General features: G+C 40.1%; 1 protein-coding gene across 1 annotated transcript; it reads left to right on the top strand.

The window, feature by feature from the left end:
* The first annotated feature begins 4,189 nt into the window (after window positions 1-4,189).
* Window positions 4,190-7,309, top strand: LOC109635944 (uncharacterized). Its single transcript, XM_069515418.1, has 9 exons — window positions 4,190-4,250; window positions 4,400-4,449; window positions 4,557-4,590; window positions 4,682-4,732; window positions 4,972-5,001; window positions 5,093-5,264; window positions 6,035-6,144; window positions 6,281-6,455; window positions 6,870-7,309. The coding sequence occupies exons 2-9, from the start codon at window positions 4,438-4,440 to the stop codon at window positions 6,964-6,966; spliced, it is 681 nt and encodes a 226-aa protein (XP_069371519.1). The 5' UTR covers window positions 4,190-4,250; window positions 4,400-4,437; the 3' UTR covers window positions 6,967-7,309.
* Window positions 7,310-13,132: the final 5,823 nt, after the last annotated feature.

The raw sequence follows: 13,132 nt of genomic DNA, 5'->3' as shown, positions 1-13,132 counted from the left end.
GCAAATGTGTGTGTGTATGTGCGTACAAGCGCAAGCGTGTGTATACAGCATGTATTAAAGAGCAGGTCACCAGGGTGCGGGGGGGTCTAGAAGGTTTTTTTGCCAGCCTGAGAAAAATATCAATGAATCCTCACACTCCTGCTCACTCCTCATCCTGGAAATTCATGCATGCATATTTTATGGCACGAATTCTCCCGGAGTAAATGCGTGCATCGATAAAATAACCCTCCGCTGTATGTGTGCAGGGGTTGGATATTTACTGCGGCTCCAATTTGCATGTGCAGCAAACGCAATAATACCTTTTAACAGTAATGTGCAGAGGTTCACGAAAACACCATTCTCCAAATTGGAAAGGGATTGCTGTCGTCTCTAGTAACACTTTGAATCATGCTGCCGCTTCTCTGCAACCTCTTGCTTGCACACGCTAATAAGCGACGCCAATAAATAAGGCTTTTGTGCGACCTCAAGATGTGCCAGACACAGGGAGCTGCATTTAAAAGGCACATTATCAAATCTGTGTCTCATAAGTGCCTCGTCTTTGTTGCCTTTGTGCAATGTGAAGTTCATTTCCAGTGATAATTAAACCCTTAGCACATTTTCATCTTCTTACCTCTACTTTACATAATTATCCTCGGGCCACTTTCTACCGCTAAGGAATTTTTTAGCAGCTGGATAGTGAAGACAAAAGCTTCTCTCGAAGGATGTAATGTGTATACAGAGAAAATAGACTTTTCAGTTCAGGGCATGTCAGAGCAGATATGTGCATGTGGATTCTCATTGTGGCACCAAATTAAATCTGTTGATAATAACAACATTAAAACCCTCATGCCAACGTCACGCTATGAGCACGAAGATTTCCTTTTTTTTTTTTTTTTTTTAAACAGCAATCAGCTGCTATTAGGTCATGATGGTTCTGGCGAATTTCCACGAACACCGTCACCAACAATTACTCGCAATCCTGCTTCTGGAAAAACAAACCATTCCAAAATCCACAGATATTACTACCCCTACTTCACATATACATTTTGTGCTGCTGGTATAAGAGAGTGCAGCAACAGTGGCCTGCCAATTGCATAAGTGGTTCGCTAATGCTATGGTTAAGTTTATGACCCCCGAAACAGCCTGTTTCATTAGAGGTGAGTGTGGAGCACCGGAAGGTCAAAGATGCGTTTTATAATATACAGCACTTACCACAGTCGAGCCCGTGCACCTGCAACATTTCATCTGCGAGCTATTACAAATGGCCTTGTGCCTTTCTGATGCTTTAAGTACTGAGGGGGCTGAGATATTCAGAAATATACTGTGTGTATATATAATATATATCTTTAACTCTGATCAGAGAGAGTCAACCCTGACCGCACCTTTACAACATTTTCACCCCTAAAGGGCTAAACTCCCCTTTAGAAGGAAACTCCATTGTATTTTACAATTAGTTAGTTCAGAGTTGAAGATTCAAGATATGGATGAGCAGTAATTTACAGCAGATACAAAACAAATAGCAGAATGCTTTTATTTGAGGTTTGAATCTATTGAGCTATATTAGGTTCATTTGTCCAGGTGTCGGGATATATACGTCTTTTTTTTGCATCTACTTTCACAACAGAGATTAACGTAGTTGTGTCTTTGCTGCTCATGTTACTGCAAATTATGTTAAGCAAAAACAAATTGAAAAAACAAATTGTAGGCCTCCAAAACAAAGTTATCAACTAGTTTGACCCAGATATTCCCGACAGGAGTTGGTGGAGAACAAAACAAAAGAAAACTGAAAATTGGAGATTTACTGAGCGTCCGTAAAGTAACATGAGTATGAATGAAGGCTAATGATCCTGAATGTCAAGTGTCTCAGTGTTGGGTTCTCAGCTCTTTTCCCCCAAATGACCAAATAAACAAATATTCATGAGTTCGTTTGTAGTACTTCGGTTTTCCATATTCATTTGACTAATGCACAGACCAAAGTGTTTCGATCATGACTTCCTTGTTATGTATGTGAATCATCCTCAACGTCATCTGGTTAAACAAGACTTATTTATTTGTCTTATTGATCAAACACACCTTTAAATTATCAACATAGGATCTGTTAACTGAAGCTTATGAGGTCACATTGTAGGTCATTTCCCTGCAGTGACAGTAAACAGGGTGTAACATGACATGCGAGCTAATGCATATGGGGAAGAAAGACATAACAAAACAACGTAAGACGAAACCATAATGAGTTTCCCCCCCTCAATAACTAAAAAAAGCAGAAGAAACACCCACACGATATCAACTTAATCAACAAAGACCCTTTAATACAACGTTTTTAATACACACCTCCTCCAGGTATATCAATTACTTCATTAGGATCAAGACTGTTTACTGTCAGTGCCCCTGTAGAACTCTCTGTTGACTACAAGAGAAAACACTCATCCATCACCTGACCTCCAATCACTTACTGATCTCTGCACAAGTTCACCATCGCACCTCCTGCTGCATTAATTGTCGCCGTGCATCCGAGTTGCATAAGTATTAGGTCTCCGGTTATGTTATAGAATAAAGAGACATTCTGTGATTTCCATCGAGGGAGTGACTGGTGTGTGTGTGTGTGTGTGTGTGTGTGTGTGTGTGTGTGTGTGTGTGTACACGTTGGGGGTGGGTGCTGGTGAAGGGGAGATGATAAATGAGTCCACACCATGCTGTCATTTGTTCGTTGGCATCCAGTCCAAAGCACAATTTAGTGTAAAATATTACGCCAGCTCCTCCAGATGACAAAGTTTAATGCTGATGTATGAATAGACAGAGACCGTCCCCAGCTGCTATTGAACAGAAGGAGGTGGCCATTCTTCTCAAAGGGCAATTAATTAGCACGCACACAACCGCCACGGAGGATGGACGGAGAAAACGAGCAGCCGCGCTCTGCTCCTGTAGCTGCAACAACAACCTGCTTTGTTTTAGTTGTTTCTCACTTTCCGTCAACTTTCGAGGGAAAACGATCCCTGACACGTGAAGCTCTTTCATTGATTTCCTTTTCTTTTTTTTTTTAGAATTTTCACATAAAGTTAAACATTTCTCATATTTAGATTAAATTAAGAAACTGGATAATGTCCGAGTGGAGCTGCTGTTTCAAGGTCCTGCTGATACACAAGCTTGACCCATCAGGAGTCAGTCTCAGCCATTTCACCCCTGACTAATTAAAACTGTATTTACCATAAAAAGTAAACACTTGAAAAAGTGTTGTATGAACTGAAGTAAAAGCCATCAAGAAAAATTCACTTGACATGAAGTTTTAATTTGGTCCTTGTCCCACTTACTAACATGGAGGCGATTGAGTTTGTGACCTACACTGCAGCCAGCCACCAGCTAGTGGATCAGGTCGTCCATCTATATATATACATACAGTCTAAGGTTTCACCCTGACAATATATTTAAATAGATTAGTGCACATTTAAATAATACAGACCTCCGTGTGAAGGATCGTCCTCTTAAAATACACCTGAGACACAGAAAGGTCATTGTCAACGCCTGGAAGAAGAGCATCGGGAAGATCTCTATGAAACCTGTTTAGTTTGTTTTTTTAAAAATCGGAGAATTCTGTTAGTACGAGATAAATCATCACATAACCACAAACAGCTTCTAAAACAGTCACTGTATTCACTCGGAGTCCAGGTGCAGTGAACTGACTCCTTTCAGCCTCTTGCACTCGAAACATCCTTTTTTAATTACACAGATATGATTACAGATGCCGTTAACTGCCAAGAGGAAGCTACATTTACATCTGGATTATGGCGTTTCACTGCAGCTGTGCACTTTCATCTCTCACCAGTCATGATACAAAGGACAAGACGGTAACTGCTCCGGCTGTAAATGCTCGTCATGTATCATCTATTTCCGTCAATGGCACAAACGGAGACAAAACGTGCCTCTAACCTGTTTTTGCCATGTGACGGTAAACAACCTATACATTCCTCTACACATTTCCCGCACCCCATTGAGCCGTTCAGCTCTTCTTAGAGAAAATGACACCTTATCTCCAACTATTGTTTTTCCTATTCAAATTCCTGGAGTTATACGTGCTTCTAGAATTGCAGTGCTTTTTCAATGGGAGATTGTTTCTTGGGGGATTTGTCCGACAACACAATACTCCTGTGAACCTCACTGTTGGATTGTTGTCGATATCTGTTTATCGTCCAGATTGTGTTGGAGCGCTATATTTAAGGTGGGAGATATTTTCATTAAGCCAGACTCAGTCAGTGTTCTCCTGAGACGTTCTGTGGGTGAGTTCCTTTGCAGCGTTAACAATAGTTACAACTACAGTAAGTGGAATTAATTCATCTTAAAATAATGTATACTTTAGAAATAACTTATTTTGAAAATGCACAAATTTGTCAGTTTATTCTCTTTTCTTTCTTTTTTTTTTATGCAGCTCATCACAGCTCTCAAGCTTTAATATCGTCTGCAATCATGATCAAATTGGTAACGTATAACCCTCTGTGTTATGTCTATATAAGTATAAGTTTCATATATGCACAGTTTATCACATAAAGAGTTTTGTTTCTAAATCCATATTTTCCCTCGTACAGTTGAGTGTTGCGATTGTTGCAGGATTTGTTTTTGGTAAGTTTATCTCATTTGTGTAATATTGATGGTATTACAATCTACGGGCACAATCACAACTATACGACGTTGTTCTTATTATCTTGACCAGAAAGCAACCAGCAGTTTATCAGCCCCAACATACTGAAACCACTTCCTGTACGTAAGTACTGTCTCTGTTCTTTGATCAAACTCACATCTGATGTGGAGCAAAATTTGTGACTAAAAAAAAGCTCCTCAGTTGATGCAGAAAACTGAATTTATGTCAATATCATATCAATTTGAGTTGCAAGGTTTTTGCTTTTTCTTGTTAGCAGCTGCAATCCCAACATATAAAGTACAAACTAAATGATTCTGTGGTTCCCTTTGCACAGAAAGCTCTAAAACCCACTTTTCTTCCAGAATTACCCTGCGACTATCCAACCCACATCCGTGAGAACCTTTAGAATCTCTTTTTGGACATTTAACAATACATTTGCAATTATAGGAAGCGTTTTATCTCTCATGAAATACCTTGTTCCAGAATGCTGGACGGACTGGTTTGACAGAGACGACCCGACTGGAAGTGGAGACTGGGAAACTCTCTACAATCTTCGTATTGAAAACCCAGGAAAGATTTGCCCCAAACCAATTCAAATCGAGGCCAAAACTCTGTCTGGGGTCAGCGTGGCTGCAGCCGGGGATGTGATTTTTAAGTAAGTATTATGCAACTAGACTCTAGATACAGTGTTAGTGAAATTAGAAATACGTTATTTAACTCTCGTTATCTTACAGAGCATACTGAACTGAAAACATTGGCATTTATTATAGTATTATATATGAAGTAATAATTATCAGATAAGTTATTGAATTCTGATAGGGCTACTTTAAGTTATGTGCCAATATTACAGACACTGTTCAATCTCTCTATATTTTATTGTGAGATATGGAAGAATATTGACTTTAACAAACGTTTATTAAACTTATTTGTTGTATTACACTGCAACTTTTATAAACAGTTTTAAAAAGTAATTTTTACTGTACTATACACCTCTTAGTTTAGGGATAGTTGCAATCAGCCATTATAAAACTTGGTTTGTGGACACATGTGAACAATGTGAGTAAGAAGTCAACAAAAAGACGAATCAAACTGAGTAAGATTTGATTAATTCATATAAAAGTTCAGGATTGTATATCGTACAGATGTGGGCCACTTCAGGCCCGTACGAAATGAAAGTGAGCATTAAGTTGCCCACTATAATGATTGTGGCCCAAATATCCCAAATCAAATCTGGGCCTTTTTTGGCAAACATGCTTTAGACAAGGTGTAATCTGTCCCCAGTGGAAGTCGTGGTATTATCAGTAAGTATTGCACAATTATGAATTTGAGGAATTCACAAATTCCTAAATCACAAGCCCAGACACTGGCTTTGTTGCATCCGTTCCATTGTTTTTAGTAAATATCTCTCTTTGTTCGTTTTGTCAGAAGTGACACATCTTCAGGATTCATCTGCAGAAACCAGGACCAGGTGTCCAAGAAGCTGTGCAACGATTATCGCGTTCGCTTCAGCTGCCATCCCCCGTTCTGTGGTGGAGGTACTGTGTGAGCGCGCTCCACATATGTGCAAAGTGGATTCCCTCTTTCTCTTTTATTGTTTGTGTGTTCATTAGATGTTAGACTTGTTTCCCCGCCATGCAATCATGACGTCTCATGTTTCATGGCTTCCTGCAGTGTGCTGGACCAAGTGGTACAACCGGGACTATCCCTCTGGTACGGGGGACTGGGAGCTTTTGAGTAACCTGAAGACAGAAAACCCAGGAGAGATCTGTGACAACCCGATATACATCGAGGCGGTTACCACTGACACGATGACCCCAGCCATCAGCACAGGGGAGAACTTCTACGCGTAAGTTTCTCTCATAAGAGACATAAGAATTTATATATGTGGTAATTAATGATTAACACGTCGCCTTTACCAAAGTTTCCTAATCATCATGATAAACCGCCCCGGAGCTGCTGCAGTGAAAGGAAACTTTTTAGATGCACATTTACATTAGAGCAGATGAAACTTTAATGAGCCCCATGAGAAAACCAGCTAATGGGCACATATTGTCTAAAACTTTTAAACTGAGCCCAGAGCTCACTTACTTTCACTTGCTGTGTGCTCTGAGGGGTAAGAGACACGACCACACCAATTTAATGCTGTTCAATATTTATGTGTTTAAAATTTGAAAAAAGGTGACAAGAGACATGAAATAGAAACGTCAAGAGAATAAATATAATTTATCTGATTCATAAACTGATTGGATCCATTTTTCAGCTACAATCCAACTGTGGGATTTGTTTGCCGAAAGGAGGACCAGAAATCCGGCCAATGCCGCAACTATAAAGTGCGGTTTGGATGCCTTTGCCCATAATTCTACACCAACACTGAGGTGCGACGGCGAGAGAGGACTCTTGTTCCAGTTTTTATCTCTTAAATTTGTATCTGCTTTGTCTTTTCTTGTATAATTATATGATTCACTTCTCCTGATGAAAGAACCACACAGAAATCTTACTTTTTCACAGTGAACTTGTGGTAATTTCATCATTTAAATCAATTTTTTCCCGCTGTGAAACTCATTTTTATCTTCTGCAGAAAAGCCCTATTAGATGCTTTATCTTTTTCTTTTTACTGATGAAGAAATCAAGATCTTTTGTGATGACGACTGTAGAAAACAAATCACCAGCAATAAAAGAAAAATACTCAAAAAGAGGAAATCCCCTTTCTCATTAAGTTCCACTCTGCTCAGCGTGTTTGCAGTGCGCTAATGGGCTCACAGGCTTACGTGGAGCTGTGGTTCGGTGTGAGCGGTGCAGGCGTATATGTCAACAGGTGGCATGATGCACAAACGCTAGGAGGTGCTGGGTCACTGGGGGAATGAGGGAAAAGTCAGTGAATATAAAAACGTCCACGTGGACACTGACAAGCACGTATTCAGCAGTCTCTCTTTTTACAGCGGTAAACATTTGTATTATCAGCGCATGTTCCATGTCTGCGTCTGTGGTGAAAGGTCGTCGTCTGGCTAAAAGGTTGGGGGTTCGATCCCTATCTTCCTTAGGCGGATGGATGCTGAGATACTATAACCTGAATTCCTCCTGGCAGTGAATGAGTGATGCATGATAGAGACAGTGCTGTGTGCGTGTGTGAATGGGTGAATTGCGGTGACTGCAAATTACGAAGAACACATGCAAATAGAGAAAACACAAATTATTTCCTCAGTTTGATCACACAACACATGCAAATACAGTTTCCAGGGGACCGAAACCAGTGACGAACCTGGTTCAATGCGTTGTGAAGTTCCTTCACCACTGACGAGTAGCAGACTTAAATAACATTTTTTCTATTTTCTTAATTTGCAGTGCATTGAGCAAATCTGTGAGTGGTCATCAAGACTAAACACTTCTGACCTAAATCCGGTCTCCGCCACGTTTCCCTCAAAGTCAAACGCTCCTGCGAACATAACTACACACACACACGCCTGGTGAGGGAAACATGGAGATACAAGGTGATCGGCCACCATCGACATTTCCCCAGGAGATGAACACTTGTGATAGGAGCTGAAAGTAACTCACGCGCTGTGTCGCACAGAATATAAAATGAGAACACTCTCTCAGCTGTGCATTAAGGTGTTTTGCCAACACTTGCACTGTGTCAATGTTCCGAGGCTATAATTTGCAGCTATCTACCTTTGAATGTGCATGTCTGTCCTCTGGTGAGACTACGGTGAAGTTTGCACAAAAAAAAAGGAGGAAGGCGGTAAACGTTCCCTCGTCACTTTTTTTATGATAAAAACCTAAAAGGGGGGATTCTGCCAGTGGTGGCGAAGCAAAATGAACTCTGCACTAGTGTAGAAGTGTTGGAGCTTCAGAGCGTTATGGGCGTTCCATTCTCTTCCATTAATCTCCCAATATTCCATGGCTGTGAAGGCCTATTTATAGACCAGGGGATGATTAAGTAGTGAAGCACTGTGCCACAAAGGGAACCAAGCTCATTTTCTTTCCTCGTCCTCTCTCCTCTTTCTCATGCTCTACCTACATCCTCTTTTTCATTCCTTCCCTCTGTGTAATGATTTTCTCTCTCACCATCTCCTCGCTCTATCTCTCCATACTCCACTTTTTCACATACATTATACTTCGTAGTCTTTTGCAGAGTTGTCAGTGGAATTTCAGCCTCAAGGGGGTGAGGATAAGTCCCTAAATGCCTTTTTTCCCCTATCAGGAGTTTGACTGAAAGGTTTATGGACATGTTAATTGTTCTGAGAGACAGCCTCGGTAGGGGATGATGAGGGGTGTCCGTTCATTGTGAGTAGCGGCGGAAAACGCGTGCAAGGTTGCAACTCACACTCGGTTTTGCACAGCGTCCTTGAGTGGAAGTGGAGCACGGTACAGCGAAAAAGGTTAAGCTAATTTTCACGTGTACAGACGTGATTAATGGAGGAGGGGAGGAGGATGGAGAGGAGAGGACTGACCGCGTTCATGCCCAAGAACCAGCCTCATTTCATCACCTGCAGACGTAGAGAGAGCATAAATGAGATGTGTTTGTTTCCTCACTGATGCTCTATCTGCTGCTCCGCATCCACGCTGTGAGGCTTTGGTAGCAACATTTTCCCGCAGGGTGGATTTTTGCTTTCTATAGATGCCGAGCACCTCTGTGTAACAAGTATTTGCCCATTGAAAGTCCCCTGAGGATTTATACAAGAAGGAGAAACAAGAGAAAGTAGCGATTGAGACTTAATGTAGTAGTTTATCTCTTATAAGAGGAATTCTGAAAAAAATACGGTAGAAAGTCAGGCAGGAAAACATTCACCATCAAATTACAGTGAAAAAAAACCTTTTAAAATACAGATACAATACAAATGCACACATTCAGGAACGGGATGTGTACTTTTTTTATTATTTACATATAATTCAATGTGATCCAACGTTCAAGAACATCCAGCAATTTAATCATCCCGTAAAATATCTATAATGATAATCCCATTACATCTAATTTGTCGATTACAACTTTTATTTAATGGTTGATTTATCAAAATCAAATAAATAATAATGCAAGTAATTTAACATTTCCAGACCACTTCACATTTGATTCATAATAATCCTATAAAAATGTTATTTTTATTTTATCATAAACATTTTTAATAAAAGAAATGTACTGTATTTTATTTGCACTTAAAGAAAACAGGACATTTCTCTTTATCAGTCCGGTATATTTTGGTACCACTGCGGTTCTGGCAACCCATGAAAACACCGGAGGAAGATCAGAGTCCATGTACCTCGGGTTATTTTTAATAAATCCCTAAATTTGACTCTTCTCATGTGTCAAATGCCGGTTAATCAAAAAGACACATTCATCACATTCATCACATTCATCGTGGTTGTGATTATTGCTGAATTACATGTAAATGAGCTGCTCATCCTCCTTCACGACACCGTCTGGGCATTGAAACACCAACTTTAAATCCCCCGTACCAAAGCAATGTGAGCCTGAAAAGCTATTAGAGCATGACCCCTCGGAGATAAACGAGAAAAAGGCGTAATGGCTGTACCTCTGCGGAAGGTGAGAACAAAACCATACTATTTTCACTTTGAAAAGCCATATTAGTCGTGCCAGCTTTTGCCTGCCAGCAACTCCTGCGTGATAGCTGTCTGGGACATTTTGTTTTCCAGTAGCTGATCCCTCGATTGAAAACACTGAATGCTGAGAGGGTGTTATCCCTGTTTGGAGTTTCTGATCCTGGATGTCTGAGGCGAGCGTTGGGCCTCTCTCATCCCCGGCTGCAACAGTTGATCCCCGGATCTTTGTGGAAACACAGTGGATTGCGTTACTGAGATGGAGGCCTGGAAGTGTCAGGGATGTTTGGCTGCTGTAACCCCTCTGTGAGAAGAGAACACACCAGGTGTGTAACTGCATGCAAAGCAGGTGTTCTAATGAAAAAAGTTGAGGCATTCCAACCAAATGGTTTCTGTCTTCAGGGCTCAAGAACTCAGGTCCTGACTTTTCTTGCTGTCACTTCCTGACATGATATATCATTTAACCTGATTGGTGATTTCTCCATCTCTTTCTTGTTCTGGTACAAAAGGTAAAAAGACAAAAACTAATTTGACGACAGGAATTTTTTCTAATCTTCATTTCGAGAATTAAGTGGAAAACTTTTAAGAACATATCAAACTAGTAATGTAAGCGCATACGACTGCTTCTACAAAAGGCCAATTACTGTTTTAAACACATAAAGACAGTGTGGTGATCAGTCTGTTCAGGAAGCACTGGCAGCTCGCGTAGCCGTCAGTGGTGCAACATTTCAAATTTATTTACATTTTGGACTTTTTTCCCCGACATTTTAGTTTATCTTCAACTTTATTCTGCACATTTTGAATTTGTTTGTCAACATTTTGACTTAAAGTACAACATTTAAAAAAATCCTCTGATTTAGTTTGATTTTATTTCCAAAATGCGAAAAGAAAAAAATCTTCCTTCTCTCATTTTTACTCTTATGCTTGACCCTAACACTCCTCTGTACTTTTGTCAGAACTGTGAGATTTAGATTTAGCACTAATGAGCAGCGATACATTAACAATGCCCTGCGTACACAAATCACCCACGTGTCTCCGCTTCCACGTCTTTGTCCAACAGGCCGTCCCTTTATTTTTGCAGAGAGCAAAGTTTATTGGAGGCTTTTTTTCCCTGAAAGACTTTGTGAAGCCTTGTGAGTTCTGCTTTCATTCTCCAGTCTCTTTCCCTGCAGGCGAGTTCCTGACACAGACTAGTCCGATGGGGAAAGTCACTTTTAGCAAGCATTGCCAAGATCTGTGTTTGAGGGCCAAAATATGTAGGCAGAGATGCTTCTGTCCACATTCTGTGTTCTGTGTTCTGTCAAACTTTCTCTCAGTCTCTCTCATACAAACACACGCGCACACACACACACACACACACACGCGCACACACACACACACGCGCACACACACACACACACACACACACACAAAACCATGCACACACACACACACACACACACACACACACACAACCATAACCATGCACACACAGGGGGGCTGTTTCTTCATCATTCACGCTGAGCACTGCCCAGTAACGACGTCCTTATCCTGCAAACCAGACTCTGCTGGGTGCTCTTTAATAACAACTCCAGCCGTCCACTGGCCAATCAGCCTGGCTCATATATATGTGTTAGTGAATATAAATTATTTGATCTGAAACCACAGAGAAAAAAAACAACTCATTTATTCTTCTGACAAGAACAAAGAATATATAGCTCATACAAAATAAATAAAAGGAAAAAAGATATCAATTTATTTATACTTACTTGTGTTTGGTTGCATTTAAGGGGTTATTATGAGAGAACCTCAGTATCTCACTGTGAATGTCTCTCATAAATAATACCATTGATGCTGACAACCATAAATAAAATTCAAAGCAATAAAATAGAAATGTTTAATGAATGACTGCTCGGAGCATTGTGAGTATGTGGACAGAAAGAAACACCTCATATATAAAGATGTCTGAACTCCCTCTCTGTATTTAACACTGAATAGATGTGTGTTTTGCAGGGTACTTGCTGTAGTTTTCAAAACATGACACTGGTCCTCATTTGTACTCGTTGGATGTTGGCTTTTATTTCGGACTTTTGTGCAAATGGTTATGGGCCCTGCAGGACTGGGAAGCATTATGCTTTACTGCCTTGTTCACTCTTGTCTGAAATTGTGATGCTATCTTTAAGTAAATCTAATTAAAAATAATGGATCCAGAGAGTGAAAGAGATTTAATTTAAGATACATAGTGTGAGTTAAGTCTGAGCAGGAGCCAATTTAAAGGTTGTACAGGTGTTGGACTTATTTTGCCTGATCAGACTTTTCTCATGCTACATGGGGCCTGTGAAGAATGTGCTTGATTGACATCGCTGAGCTCATGTAATTCCAGCATAGCTCCAAAGATAGAATAAGCAAAATCCAACGGGGGTGTAAAGATATACTTGGATTTTTTACTCAGCACAGCCCTTAAATAAGTTTTTTTCATCAAGATCCATTAATCATTCTCTGGGAAATCAATGAAGGAGTCAAAAAACACTCTGTTTCGCAAATGTTAAATGAAGTAATGAAAAAGTCCAAGTGATCCCAAAATGTAAGAGGCTCTTTCTTGACTCATGTTCTCGTCTTACAATGAGTTTCGTAGAAATTCATTCAGTATTTTTTTTTATTATGCTGGAAAAAACCAACCAACAAACAAACAAAGATCAGGTAATGAGGTGTACGAGAAACTCAGCTGATAAAAATCCCATAAAAGACACATGAGCTAAAATAAAACAGAATCATAAGACAAACTGAGGCTGAATCCATAGCAAGATTTTCAAAAAGGTAGGACTTTAAATTACAGTTTAAATTATTGAAAATGCAACAGCTGATGTGGAGGCTGCAACAGAGAAAACTCATGTTAGTGCTAATATGAGATTTGGGGACTGAAAAAAGAAATGTGAGGACGACCTGAGTGACCCAGGGGCAGAATATGGAACCAGGAGATAGATATAAGAC

The sequence above is a fragment of the Paralichthys olivaceus genome, chromosome 19 (genome assembly GCF_024713975.1).
Source record: "Paralichthys olivaceus isolate ysfri-2021 chromosome 19, ASM2471397v2, whole genome shotgun sequence".
Classification (NCBI taxonomy): Eukaryota; Metazoa; Chordata; class Actinopteri; order Pleuronectiformes; family Paralichthyidae; genus Paralichthys; species Paralichthys olivaceus.
Note: the sequence above shows the minus strand (reverse complement) of the source record. Positions and strands in the feature narration are given on the sequence as shown.